The 15,401-nt window shown below is 45.0% G+C and overlaps 1 protein-coding gene across 1 annotated transcript in view; it reads right to left on the reverse strand.

Moving 5' to 3' along the window:
* LOC144153815 (uncharacterized) overlaps positions 1-15,401 on the reverse strand; it is a 309,530-nt gene that overhangs the window by 55,960 nt on the left and 238,169 nt on the right. The window contains exons 10-13 of the mRNA XM_077685544.1: positions 7,923-7,994; positions 5,444-5,515; positions 3,714-3,785; positions 2,525-2,593 (exon numbers count right to left, since the gene is read on the reverse strand). Coding sequence (XP_077541670.1) covers positions 2,525-2,593; positions 3,714-3,785; positions 5,444-5,515; positions 7,923-7,994 — 285 coding nt within the window. The remainder of the gene's footprint in view (positions 1-2,524; positions 2,594-3,713; positions 3,786-5,443; positions 5,516-7,922; positions 7,995-15,401) is intronic.

A 15,401-nucleotide genomic window follows, 5' to 3' on the forward strand; every position in this document is an offset into this window, starting at 1 on the left:
AGGCAATGAAGTTGTTAAAATAGATACCGCTGTTCATTCCAACAACCGCGAAGAGAATCTCTACTTTCGCCTGCGTTTTCAACACTGGGCAATTCTTGTACCACCTGTATTTCGTTTGACAAAAATGAATTCGTTTTTCAAAAGACAGGGTTAAGATTACTTGATTCCTGACCCGTATGACGTTCTTAAGAACTCATAACGTGTTTTGGCACATGGAAAAACATTAGCCTTCTTATCCCGTGTTCCTAAGCACCGGACAAAAAAAACGAAAATTGGGTTAAAATTGGCTAACGTAGCAAAACGGAGTACAACGTATCACATGGGTAATGGCGAGGCCAAAGTATGTGTTCTTGTTTTGAAGGATGTACATAAGGCGGAAGTTTTTATTATGAGGGGGTTTGACAGGGTAAGACCGCCTGTGCTCTTACTGTTTCCGCGAGAAAAGGTGTGGGTAGAGTTGACAGTTAATGTGTTGTTTCTTGCCGTTACAAGCACCCCAGAGAGATCGTGCCATGTCTTTTGCTTCTGAGGTTTTCGCCACAGCATCATTGCTGATTCCCGGTAAGTGTTGGCACGTCACAAGTTTTAGAAGCCTAGATGTAGTAAGAGGGTGGAATATTGAATTTGGGTCCCAACTCAGATTATTTCCGCAGAGTTGGTATAAATGGCATCATCTATGCCCGGGGGTTGTTTTTCGGTGGCAGCCAGTGCGTATACACCTTCCTGCAACAGTGATTGGCGAGGGAAGAAAGGCCCTTCGGGAGTACTGTTTCGATTCTTCGTTATAAAACTGACTTTCCTAAAACATTACAGATTTTTATTCCGCCTTCGCAAACTCTTGTCCAAGCAACAGAGAACCTGTTTGGGTGAAGCCATTAATGCATGCGCAGAAAAAAATGATATTCGGTTTATGATTATAAGAAGCCCTTCAAAAAACAACTTGAAAAATTTCAGCGGCGTACTATCTACCCTAATTGCAACACACCCATGTTCAGAAAAAGAAAGCGTGCCGCTGCGCGAGAATAAAAAGAGCGCAGGCGCTGGCGTCTCACGCGTACCTACGAGCGCGCACCTCGCGTTCGTGCACCGTGCTCCTGGCTGATTGGCTAGCTTTTGAGTTTTCGCTGCTCCTGCTTGCTGCTGGGGCCACCGATGATGATGATCATGATGCTGACGAATCTCTTGCTTCAGCGTAATTTGAGTGTAGCGCATGTAGCTGCCTGGTAATCGCACTTTTTTAGTGCTCCATTTCGGCACAGAGCACCAAATAAATGGAAGGATAAAAAGTTGGCATGCGAATCTAAGGACCTCCTTTTCTCAGCGTCCATCGCAAGATAGATTTCCGACACGTTGGAGCGGGCCCGAGTTGACGTTGTGGCCAAGTAATTTATGAAATTATCGAATAAATGGCTGGCGCCGCATCTTTTCAAATTGCTACGAGTTGTGCCGCGCCTCCGCCAGATGGCGCCACGGGTCCCGCGACCGACAGAAGACGCAGTGAAACATCCCCCTCGCGAGGGGTACGATCAAATGCAGAGCATTTCCGGGGGCGCATGACGTTAAGTAGTTTCGGCTTTGTGGCGCAGTGGGTAGAGCACCATGTACATTGCGTTCCGCCCGCAGGGTCGACGGATCGAAACCGGGCGCATTATAGTACTTTTTTTAATATAGTAGGAAGGGGTGCGGACAACGATGGTGCGGACTACGGACGTCAACGCGGGTGACATCATGAGTTACTGAAATGCTCTGCATTTAAAAAGTGCAAGTGACGTAAATCATCAGAGTGGGCTTCACCCGACGCAAGTTAGCCCAGCAGGTAAACAGCGTTTTTGTGAAGAGATTCTGTGAAGAACATCTGGGCCCGTTGTGAAAATCCGAAAATGCATCTACGCTCTCCTATAAGATAAAAAGATTCCCCGCATTTCCCCGAGGGGAAGAATGTGAAAGTGCGAATGGACGAGTTGAATTTGCGCGGTTCGGTAATGTTCGCGAAAGAGAGATCACACATACACACACAACTACAAAGAAAGAAAGATGCATTTATTCACAGACACCTATTTGTGTTGTCGTTGTACTTGATTGCTAGAGCGGATCTCAGCTTTGAAATTTCGTGTCCGTACTCCTTTAAGCGGGTGCATTAGCCCTTCTCACGCCCGATTCCTGGCCAATCCCCCACGTGGGTATGTCAGCGGCCAAGCAGCGCGCGCCCATCTCCCCCCGTTGCCAAGGAAGACGAGGAGATTCCTGGCCAATCCCCCACGTGGGTATGTGATGCGGACATCGCCGGTGGACGCAGGTTCAGGGTCGCTTAAGAAGTGCATTGCACTTAAAAGATTAGGGGCCAAACTGGAGAAAAGATTGCTGCGAAAACTGCAGATAACTGATAAACATTATGCGGATTACCTCAAAATGTTTATTTAACAGTCGCGTGAGGAGCGGCATTGCCCTTTTTCCTATGTGGCTGAAGGAAACTTTTACGTAGTGACGTAATCTACAAAGAAGTAAGTCTCAAAGACTTTCTTACAGTGTCCGGAGGTTTTCCAGGGCTGTAAAGGCTTCGTCCATATACGTTATTTTGTTGTACGCCAGGTTGCTGCAATAGACAGATAAAAGACTTTAGAGATGCGCTCTGATGTTTCAACCAAAATTAGACTGAAATGCGAAATAGGAAGGAAACGCAAAACACGAGGGATAATTTTTGTGGTAAAGTATTTTGGAGCATAATGTGCGTGCAAACTATGAATTGATCTGGTTAACACGGAATCACAAATAACTCGAGGCAAAATATTTTTGAGGACTAACAAGCCCAACATGGCTTTTTAACGCGGCAACAAAAACAACTAAGTACGACGTTTCATAGAACTCCTCGAGTGCCGATTAGGACTGAAGTTGTCGGATGGAGCATTAGGTGGACTGGCTGAGTAAATGCACATTTCTGACACCCACTGTTTAATAAAACCGTCACACTGAGTTTCCCGCTGCGAACGTTATGCTTACGCAACTGTGATCCTATTTTCATCATGCATGACAACTTCCCCATATTTCGCGCATAGAGAAAAACCCACATTAAAAAATTTGAAGCACATCAATCAAACTGAGCACCTTATCCCACACAGGTTACGCATTGATGTTCCCCGTGGCGCTGACCCAAAGAATATTTAAAAACATTGAAGGTGGCTGAAATAGTGAGAATAGCGTGATTGCAAAAAGCATCAGCCGTAACTACAGTTTTCCTCCTGGTCAGTGATGTTACGGTAAAGGAGAAACACGTGTCAAAGCACGTTACTGGAAAAAGCTTGGCATATAGCGAATACATATTGTGCTCACCGATAGTTCCAATCTAATTTTTCAATGATATAGGTTCAGTACAACATAGTACCGAGCTTGATGCAGCGCCTGTGTTTACATGCTCATAGATTTGCCCCAGCCGACTGCAGCTGTGTGGGTAAACTGTTGTGGAGTTTACCCTGGAAAATTTACCCTGGCACTTTTACACTGGCAAATTTACCCTGGAGTTTACACTGGCAAATTTACCCTGGCAAATTTTATATTTTCTAGGGTGTTTCGACACACGCGAAGCCACTTTTCTGCAGCAAGCCCTGTTGCCATAGGCATAAGCGCTCGCTCTGTTGATCAACACGCCCAGCGAAATGAATACACATGGAAAGCACGCAATGATTCACGTAAAAAAAAACGCCCGTGAAGGCACGCACAGCGTTCGTAGCGATGTCAGTCCCGTGAAGTCGTGCGTCCTCAGCTCCACCAACTTGTTCCGCGTCAGTGACCTGCGACACCATTGGGTAAACAAGGCTAACTGAGTAATGAAGGAAGCCGGCAGCGGTATGAGAAGATACCGGTTTTGTTTTCTTTGTGCGTTTTAGCTGCTCTGTTAAAATTATGGCACCTCGATGCAATAGTTCTCGCTCCTTCGTTACTTGTTTTCGAGCATTTTCTGTGAAACACACCAAGCGTTGTTCTTGAACTAAACATGGACAACTGTGCCGAATGTTTCAAGTGACATAGTTCTCTTAATAGGTTGTAAATCCAGTTTTCTTTGGAATCGCTCACAATATTTGATTTTCCGTTGAAGAGCTTTTGATACTCCTCCCATAACTTTAGGTGCGTGCCGCTAGACTGAGTAGTTCGACGCCTGCTTGTCTTGCTATTTCATTATTACATACCAGGTCCTCTATCTTTCCAGATAAGACTATACGCCGACAACTGCGTAATTATTAGAAAATACGACTTATATCGATGATCAGGCTAAAACAAAAAATCATTTTACAGTTTTACAGTTTTTGTACAATATTTCAGACGTGAAAAATGAACGTCAGTTTGCAAAATACCTCGTCCATGACATTTTCTAGTGACTCATCCGCTCACTTGTTTCGATAGTCACTCAATCTATCTCCTCCACAAGGGAAAACTGAATAAAAGTACCTCGGCCTATATTTTACTCATACTATGCCTTGGTACAAGCACGTCGATATCACGCATAACAAAGCCGTAAAGTCCTCGGATACCTGCAGCGTGTTCTACGTGTAGCGCAAAAAACAAACTACGCTTCTACTTTTCAAAACGTTGGAAAGCCTTTCAGTTGGATACGCGGGACCTTCACAATGTATTCGACACTGCTAAATTAGAATTCATACCAAAGGAAACCGCCAGTTTTATCTGCCATAGATGTGACCGCGATTTTTCGCCTTCTTCCAACTGATTACTTTTGTGGTTACTCTGGCGCCACTCGAATGCTTAAAATTTCTCTGCACCTTGATTAATTCACCCCACCTTCCGTCACTTCATGCGTATCTGCAGCTTGCAATACCAGCACTTATTCACAATGGAAGCCAGCACGGGCTAAATATTGGGCAGCTTCCCATCCCAAACTGAGTTTTTTATAGACATTTTTCTTTGGCTGTTCACCACTGCAACTCACCAATCGGTGGTGCAAGGTCCCTACGGATGAATTTCTGTCTGAAATGTAACATTTATTTAACTTCGAATGCGCTATGCATTCCTGATTTTATTTATCCTCTTTCTCATTGTATAGCTCATTTACTATTCTAGACTAGTTAAACTGCAGGATGTACTTGTGTTTTTGTTTGTTTTGTATCTGTATGTCGACTGCCTGAAAAACCATGAGAAGATGTGCAGTATGTATGTGTAAATAAATAAATAAATAAATAAATAAATAAATAAATAAATAAATAAATAAATAAATAAATAAATAAATAAATAAACAAACAAACAAACAAACAAACAAACAAAAATAAATAAATAAATAAATAAATAAATAAACAAATAAATAAATAAATAAACAAATAAATAATAAAAATAAATAAATAAATAAATAAATAAATCTTTGAGGTGTCGGATATCTTCCTGGGGCCCGAAAAGTTTACAAAAGAAGTCCACCTCACTTCAATCATTTCATGACACTCACAAAACCCGAAGTCGCTTGAGAGAAGCAAATCCGTGAGGGAGGAGAACTTCGATCTCGTTTCCATCCAGCCACCTAGTAACAGAAGCGAAAATAAGAAGCGGTAAATTCAGAGCCAAATGTTATGAGCGTAATACGATGTTTTACCACAATTTCTACATGTAACTTTTAGATTTATACCAGCGTATGCAATAAAAATTTACTATGCAAACTGCTCCCCGGAAGCCCACAATTCCATTTTGCCGTGCTGCCGGTGGTCCTGCCGCACATGTTTAACGGACAGTGCAAAAAGAACTACCCCGTTTGTAAAGAGATGCTCTCGTGAAAGATAAAAATATCAATAAAAACTCCTACTTGATGTTTTTTATTAATATACGGTACTGAAAATACCAATAAAAAATTTTCACCAGATTTTTGTAATAATATACGGTACTGAAATTTCCCCCGGCAACAAATTTTTGTGCGTATGCATTCCTCATTCGGAGCAGTACGTTGACTAAAGAATGCTTTATAATTTACTCCCGATGGCTTTGGGTATATCCAAAAGATTTCGGGGTCCACATTTCTTTTGTTTCGGGTGTATAAGTCTACGTATTTAGGCGTAGGACTTCAACTATTCCATAACCGTAAAACGAATATATTCTAGCATAAAACAACATGATTCAAATATAAACGTTGTGTAATGTCGGACTTGTTTAGATTGCCTTGTGGTTGGTGCCTGTGCGCAATATTTCATGTTTTTCTCGGAAAAGCTGTGCTTTTGCAGCACATTCCACGCGGCTGGAAGTTGCAGGAAAGCTAAAGTACTGTATTTACTATATTCTAGGCACCCCCTTTTTTCCACGATTGCGATGCCCTGAGTGAGGGGGGTGCTATGTTTAGAAAAACGTAAATTACGCCCCCGGCCCCTTCGACACTTCTTTCCGCGGCCGTACCTGGACAATGCGGGCGCATGGAATAATGGTTTGTTTGGCAAATATTTCAAAAGAGAAATAGCTACAGTAAATCCACTGCTGACGTCTCATACTGAGTCACCCTCATTATCATTTAAGCATGTTGGGTCGCATGGGCCTTCACTCTCAGTTTCCCCAGCAGGTCGTGGTTTGTAATTGAAAACTTCACAAATAACGTGGCCGCAAGGTCAACTCGGGTCCGCTTCTACGCGTCCGAAATCCACCTTGCGATGATTAGTTAGAAAAGGAGGCGCTTAGTTTCGCAAGGAAACTTCTTTTCCAATTTTTCCCAAATGTAGGGGCTAGTGTTTAGAACATGGAGGAGGGAGGGTGGGCTTAGAATCGCGAAAACACGGTATTTCGAACATCTCGGCCGGCTGATTTTCCGCGGCACCGCTCCAATACTTGTTGCGATAAATCAAAGTATCTTATTACTTGATGTTCGTGCGAACTGGTTTTTAATGTCTTTCATTAGTTTTCGGAGACAGACATTCTTTAATTTCATTTTCTTGAACAACTTGAAAACAAGCGCAAGAAGCGCTGAACAATGGGGCATGTCTCTCCTCTTTGCCTAAGCGTTTTCCATTCTTGTTTTCTAGATGCCACCACACACTCGAACAACCAGCTGCAGGCGGGCTTCTCCACAATGCTCGAAAATGACCAATCAGCGTGACTAAATCCACGAATTTGGCGAATGGTTGGTGAGAACAAGCGTGCGATCCGAGTAGAAAATATCAGCTGCCCTAGGACACCAACCGGCACGCACGCCTTGCGTGTTGCGGCGCACGTTGCGCTGAGCCCGTGTGGCGCTGTTGCACGCGTTGCGATGTCCCAGGGCCGATTTGATTTTTAAATCGAAGCTTTCTATGTCTCACGAACTCCGCAGATCGCAAGGCCAAACCGCGCTGGAGGAAAGCCAACTTTCCACAATAAGTTCCCACCAAGGGCGCATGATGATGATGACGATGCTGAAGATGAAGAAACTCGAATATCCCCAAGGGAAAACAACGCTTTCTGCGGTCGGAATTGAACCTCGGTCGCACCGGTTACGAAGCCGACGTCTATCCTATTGCGGCATGATTATTATTATTATTATTATTATTATTATTATTATTATTATTATTATTATTATTATTATTATTATTATTATTATTATTAACATTATTATTATTATTATTATTATTCTGATGATTATTCTGATGATGGAACTCAAAGAACCTCAAGGAGGAAAACGCTACCGGGGTCTGTGCGAGTAGTTCATAATTCCAGCGCGATCGGAGCAGCTTATATTTGGTACATGGAAGAAAGCTTCCCGCTTTAAAAATCTTTCTGTGAAGAAACAAGCTTTTCAATTAATTTGCTCCTTTTGAAAGCTTGGCGTTGTCATTTGCTAAATTTGCGTGTTTGGTAACGCAGGTTGGTCGCTTTGGGGGCGTTGTTTTGAAGCCACCTTGCGACGATTTCTTTGAGCGTACTGACAGCACCTCTGTTATCTGTGCTTCATGCATGTACCGAAGTCGATTACTTACAGGTGTGTTAGATTTGGCAGATGGCGTAGCAAGTCCTCACCAACAGCTGTCAGGGAACAGCTCCTCAGGTCTCTGGATTCAGAAAAAGAAACCACAATGATGAATTATTGACGAAGTACAAAATGCGCAACGAAAAGACTGCGAGTGCACACCTTAGGGAAATATTTTGGAGATTTCGTCCTGATGTTTTTTTACGTTAGGAGTAAATGTCTTCTGCTTTTTAAAGTGCACAACTTTGAGTCATTGTGAAGACATACCCGCTCTCCTGACGTGACCCTCACAAACGGCAACTTCACCACGGCCTGGTTTCCCATGAATACATTGACGATGATCAACACGCCAAACATGGGAATTCATTGCCACAGAAAACGTATCATGTTGTTTCTGCTTCGCGAACGTATCTTCTGCTGTGACCAATCAGGTTCGTGTTGAATACCAAAAAATCTCCCACCTCCCCTCGCGGGAACCCCTGTGTAGATGCGACGCATAGGCGGAGCGGCGAAGGGACCGCGTTTTATAGCGCGCATAACGTTGAGGGGACTGCGTAAGCCGGTCCCAGTCGACGACGACGTTGGCGTACTTGTAAAGCGGCGCGGACTCTAGGTGTTTGAGCCAAGCGTGGATGTTGCTTCACCGGAGAACGGCACACCGGTTATATGCGCAGCGCGCCTGAAGGAGAGGAAACCGCGGAAGAGAGAGTACTGCACATGCGCCGGCCCCAGCGCGTCTGCCGCGGCTATGACGCAACACAATCCAACACAATCCACTTTAATCCAATCCAATCCAAATCCAATTCAATCCAATCCAATCCAATCCAAGCCAAGCCAAGCCAAGCCAAGCCAAGCCAAGCCAAGCCAAGCCAATCCGATCCAAGCCAATTCAAGCCAATCCAATCCAATCGAATCCAATCCAATGCCCCTCGCGAGAGAGTGTGCGCTATCGGAGAGGAGAGGGGTGAGCGGAGGAGAGCGCAGCTGGCGCGGCGAGGAGAATGTGGGAGGGGCGGACAACGCCGCCGACGACGACGACGCCGGAGGGACAAGGCGAGTGACTCAGATGCTCTGCATCTAATAGTGGCTACATTTAACTGAAAATCAGAAATGAACAGGCTGGCGGTGTGAACGACTGAAAAGGCAAGATTGCCATCTGCCGTGATCCAAGGTTGAAAAAGTGTGCCCAGGCTTCCTGGGCAGTGATGTCCATTCGGCGTGTCTAGCATCGCTCCGGCGTGTCCCACTAGCTTAACGTTTTCATCATTCCACAAAACAAATCGCCCGTTCATTGAGATGCTTCTTAGGGAGGAATGAATACAGAAGGTCGACGCAACAATAGGGCTTTGAAGTGAAATTAAGACGTGAGTTTTGTCACCTAGGTGGGAGTTGCAAGTTCTCGCTGCTTCAGCTGAACATTACGGTGGCCTAGTTCAGGTGCGGCTGATTACAAAAGCGAAAGCATTGAAATTGGCTGCACCTGAAAATCAGGCACCGATGGCACAAAAACAGTACACGCAATAAAAATAGCATTAGAAATATAAATATAGAAAAAAAATAGAAATAACTAGAAATATGAAAACTTATTGGGTCGCGGCGACTAGTAATGACATCCTCTCTAAGTGCTTTGTACTAGCGAAAAATAGACGCGGACGAAGAAGAAGTACACAGGACACTCGCTATCCTGTGTACTTCTTCTTGTCCTGTCCTGTGTACTTCTTCTTTGTCCGCGTCTATTTTTCGCTAGTAAAATGCAGTCAGATTACCAACTAGCCCAACTTTAAGCCTCTCTAAGAACCGGAAAGTATCCACCCAGTTCATTATCAACTTGGTCAATCAACGCATTGAAAAACAAACGCCGGTTGGGGGTCGGGGAAAAGGCAAGTGCCAAAAAAACACAACTTTAAGAAAAGTTCATTACAAACAATGTCAGAAAAAATTGTTCCCACCCTTGCGCCCAACCACAAAATAACTCCAATTCGGCCCTATGCTTTATACATACCACTCCAGTCTTATTTCTGACAAAACTTAAGCAAGCCGACAAGCAAACATAAAAAGATAATCTACTAGCGCAGCCAAAATGCCCTCCAAATGCCTCATCAAAATGAAATTCGCATGCCACTGTGGGCACATCGCCATTTATGGTTGGCCTCGAAGGCATGCCCCCACCATGATTTTGCAGCAATACAAATTCACCTGCAAGCATCAGAAAGTTCACCAACGCATCATTGGAACGACCTCAGTTTCAGAGTTTGAGCCCGAAAAGTCCATTTAGAACGGCGCTAAACGCCAGAGACCAGACTGTGGTCACCGTGTTGAACGCACAATGCCACATTAAGCCAGCCGGTCACATGTCGGTAGAACTTCCAAGCCCCTCAACCATCCAATCTTCCGAATTTCAGCTGGAAGTGCTGCCGATGTCAGGGTATTCAAACCGACGCCACGGGAAACTGTTCGACATCTTCTTATATTATTGCCAACTTTTCACACTATTCGCTAAAGGCACTTTCTCCCAAATGTAGGTTTGACGAGTGAGTCAAGAGATTTATAATAATTTTTAATGCATTTATAAAACAGCTGCGGCTGTTAGACGAGCTGAACAGGCAATTTGTTCATAGTAAAGTAACAGGCGAGACCTAACCGTACGGCTGCAGCAGCTTCCCTAGCTACTCAGTAGAGCCAACCAGAAACAACGCTGCGCGCACGTTTAGCCGACTAGACACGGTTTGCAAGCAACGCAGAGTAAAACCACCCATGCATTTGGGTAGCCTCAAAAGCACGCGCGACAATATTATTCTTGCATACCTACAAATGCGAGCTAAATTTTTTCGCCAGTTGTATTGGGAAGCAAGGGGGCAGTTTTGCCACGCGCACTACATAAATTAACGCCGCTAAGATGGACGGCTTATAGACGTAGCTTCGCTGTGCGAGCCACAGCCTGAACGTCCCTGCAACCACGATGCATTGATCCGCTGTTCGGTGAGGCGCTTCCACGTGTGATGTGCCACTTCACGCGAGGCGCCGAACACCACACCTAAGACGCGCACAACCATCCCCCATTCAACGTCACCTGTCAAGCCAGACGCAAGCTTGCCCCGTCGCACTGGACTTTTTTGCACGATTCAATCTAACATCAGACAGCACCCTCTACTAATTAAAAAGCCGCATAAACGCTGGGTAGCGGTCCTCGTCCAGAATGTACGAGGACACGTTGTCAGCATAAGCTGACAACTTTACTTTGGGGAATTACAGGCAACGGGGTGCCACGGATGGCGGTTCTTGCATCAATACGGGGCAGAAGCGGATCAAGGAAAAGGTCAAAGTGTAGGGGTGACAAGGGGCAACACTGCGTTATCACGCGGGTGACAGCAACGGGCTACTTAAAATCCCGTTGACAAGGCGCGTAAAAGACACGTCCACATACAACATATCCAGAATTCCCGCAAAGACGGGACAAGCCGTATTCACACAAAACGTCTAGTAACTATCTGTGATCCACTCTAAGGCTTTCGCCTGATCAGCAGAGTTGAAGCACCCAGAATCGCTAATCTTTGCTGCGCAACTGAAAAAATCTTGTTTCATTGGAAGGGACGAATAAACTGTGCGACGTGGCACGCTGCACGTTTGCGCTTTGTCATGATTTCGGGCAAACCAGCGCTGGCGAAAGTGGAAGCTGTATGTAGTCTGCATTCAAAGCGTGATCGGTCGGTGAGTCTAGGACTCCGCAGGATCCCTACCTCCTTTTGCCATCAGAATGAAGCGGCCTTCGCGAAGAATTCAGACTGCCCTCTGTGAAGAAAAAAAAACCGTTCAACAGCTCGAGATGCACAGCCTGAATAATCGGATACAACTACTTGTAAAACCCAACAGCGACTGCGTCCTGCTAGAGCGCCGATGCACTCCTCAAGGTTTTCACGCAAACAATTCAACTAATCCGCATTCACCGGAGCGCACATCAACTCGACAAAGTGAACCTGCCCCCCTGGCGGCACCCCAGAAGAAGCGCTAAGCCTGCGCTGGAAATACTCTCCATATGATACGTACTCTCTTTAGAGAAAAGAGTGGCGAAATATTGCGGAAATACATCAGCTATGTCAAAGCAATCGTGTTTAACGAACCGTAAGCAAATGCAACTTCTGGAGCATTCGCCTGCCCGGAATCATCAAGCGAACAAACCCTGCAGGCTGAGGGGACCCATGCGGGCCTCCCCAAATTCCGCGTGCGGATCGGCGCCTGCGACGATTGTCGTAAGAGAGACTCGTAGCGCACTTTTAAGAGATGGACATAGTTCCACATCACGAACTCTAAGGTGCCCGTTTTCATTAGGGCGCAAAGCCGGCCCAGCGTGTTACCCTGGGTGGTCATGTACGCGCTGTCCGCTGGACTTTTCTTTGAAGAAGGGGTTGGCCTGATGCCCAGTTTTCGCCCGTAGCAGCAACGTGACGTAGTCCGAGCCTTCAACTGGCAAAATAGCAACTTCATGACACAATGAAGTACAATGTCAGAGTACGCTCAATGATTGATTGATTGATTGATTGATTGATTGATTGATTGATTGATTGATTGATTGATTGATTGATTGATTGATTGATTTTAGGATTTAACGTGCCAACGCAACGCAGGCGACGAGGCCCGCCGTAGCCGATGGCTTCGGAATAATGTTGACCACCTGGGGATCTTTGACGTGCACCCAAATCTCGAACACACGGCCGCTTCAGCTTTTCGCCTCCATTGAAAAACACAAAACTATTGAGAACAGAAAGTTATAACGTGTTCACTGGCTCCATTTTCAAAGCCCTACGAGCTCGAAGAATACTTAGGTCGCAACAGAATTTAGATTTGTAGGAATAACACACGAAAAAAAAACTCTGCACTATGTAAGAAAACACAATACTAAAAGAATGTCAGATGTTTTTCCCATCACGGGCATCACGGGTGCTCCCGTGTTTTACGGCTGTGACAGTGTACTTAAACGTACTCTTTTAAGTCCTGTCGGCCAAGCGCACGGCCATCGCTTCGTGACTGCTATTCCTCTAAACGCCATTAGTAGCTAGAATTATAAGTTACCACGCTACATACGTGGTCATACGACAGAAGAAATGGGAAACTGCACACTCATTACCCTAAGAGGAGCGGGAAAACAGTCATATTTATTAATATCAAGATTTCCGTGAAATGTTCTCACACAATTAAAGCAGCGAAGTCCAGATTGCTTTACCCCAGACTATCTGAGGCAAAATAAACATTATGCCTCGGGCGAAACCGGCTACAACACGGGCCCAGACTTCCGGAGAAGGGTGTGTCGGAGAAGGACGGAAAATATACAGCAAAAAGCGTTTGCACGCTTCATTAGGCGGTATCGGTGCGGCCGTTTCGAATGATGGATTGCTTGACTCTGCGGGTGAACCAAGCATGGTCGGTTCAAAGTGGATGCCCGTGCAAGACAAACATCATATACCCCTACTACGATCGCTAAAGTTTGCTGCAATTGTTTGGCGGAAGAGACGACGACTAGGCGAAAAAGCGGGAGCGAAAAGAAATGTATTTTGCTGTACGCCGCGCAGGAACTACTTGACTTTTATATTGCTTTTTGCAGAACCGCGGTAAAGTAAACCGGTGCCACTACATATAAAAAAAAGTCTGCGAGCATTCTTCGCGCACCTCATCATTTCGTCAGTCACTGCCAGCTGGGTGAAAGCAAGAATTGTAATGTTTTTTCTATTTTTTTTCTTCTGGAAGATTTTTTTCCGCATTCAGTAGTTTTGATTTGCTTCCGGACGAAAGCGATGCCCGCTTTTACGCCAGAAAGGAACCACGCGCTCACAATGCTCATACTTTTTGTGTACACTCTTTGCGGCAGTATTCATAACTGTGGCGTTGTTTCTGTATAACGTACGTCGCACAGGTTTTTTTACACGCTTTTATGATCATGGTAATATGAAAGGATTAAACGGATCGTAGAGTGGTGAGCTGTTCTGCCAGAAACGGGTAGAAAAAACTCTACCTCCTAAATTACCGTTTGCAGCACCGGGTTCCAACACGCACACACAAACAACTTACGCGCGCGCCACTTACATCGAAAATAAAGCAGACATAAAAAAGAGCGGGTCACCTACTCCAGAAATAAAGCACAAAGAAAAGGAGAGGACCGCGTTCATCCGCATTACACCACAAAGGAAAAGTAGCGAGCGGCTACTTCAGAAGTAAAACACAAAGAATAGAAACGGGGCAGCTAATAAAACACGACGTAAAATGAGACCGATGCTTACTTCAGAAATAAAACAACGAAAAAAAGGGGGCCACCTGCTTCAGAAATAGAACGCAAAGCACAAGTAAAGGAGCGCGCACTGATGTTTAGCAAAGGGGCATGCGCTGAACCACGCGAAAGGCGGTAAAGGCAGCTGTGCAATCAGAGCTGTTTACACTCCGACCGTTCCCGCTCCCCTCGCGCTGCGGCGCAGTAGTCGCCAGCGACTCAGGGAAGTCTATAGGGCTCCCGGTCGCCTCCGCTGCGTCTCCTCATTTCCATTAGCACCCTTACCGGGGTGGACAGTTTAACCGGCTGCTCAGCTGCCACGGCTGAACGCCCTGGTTCCCGATATTTTGTAAAGCTAATTTTGACAAAAAGATGCTCTCTAATTTGAGAAATCGAAGTAGGCAGCTTTTCGTAATTCGTCGGGTGTCGTTCGTCAAATATTGCGATATGATTTATGTGTTCCCGTCGCTAGAGGAAAATTGGGAGTTTGAGGGTATCACAGGAAGTAAAAGGTGCCACTACGCATTGAGCAACTAATCTTGTGGCGAGAAGTGAGTGATGGCCGAGGTCGCTCAAGTGGTCTTTGTCCACTTGAAACATGACAGAGTTACACTTAAAGTTTGTAGCGCTCAAGTGATCTCTGAGCGCATAGAGTTGGAGGTTGCAGATGGAAATTTGTTTATTATTCGTGTATTCAGTAATGTGGTATCGAGCTCGGCAACCCCACCAAATCAACCAAGGCCCGGTCGATTGGGCACTCGCACTTCAGGGAAAGGAACGACAGCATCCAATATCTTTACTGTAAATACGGGGATGTTGGAGGTATTTCTGAATATAGCGTACGTTGTTTGGTGTGTGGTGCTAAAAAAATGTGCAGAAATTTAGAGGATTGTCTGCTAATTGGTAGCGTTTTTGTGCCGCTTTACAGCGTGAGTCATTTACAGTCAAATTTTGCTATGAATAGCGAAATGCTTTGAAATTTTTTTTGAAGTTTCCTTTGTTTCTTTTTGCCAGTGATGTAAATGTATTCCATTATACCGATGAAGTGCTGTTACTTCGATAATCATGTATTTTTTCCTAGGTATCCAAATGTACCTCAGAGTTGGTTCATTAACGCTTTTCTATAGTACTTCCAACGTTGTTTGGCGGACTTTTTCTTTATCTTTCTTTATAGGGGGTAGATGTATAAGATGCTTACTTTTGTTTTGTCAGATAATTCTAGGAAAAATGTTA

Source organism: Haemaphysalis longicornis, unplaced genomic scaffold (genome assembly GCF_048455015.1).
Source record: "Haemaphysalis longicornis isolate Haplotype H1 unplaced genomic scaffold, Haemaphysalis longicornis Haplotype H1 scaffold_9, whole genome shotgun sequence".
Classification (NCBI taxonomy): domain Eukaryota; kingdom Metazoa; phylum Arthropoda; class Arachnida; order Ixodida; family Ixodidae; genus Haemaphysalis; species Haemaphysalis longicornis.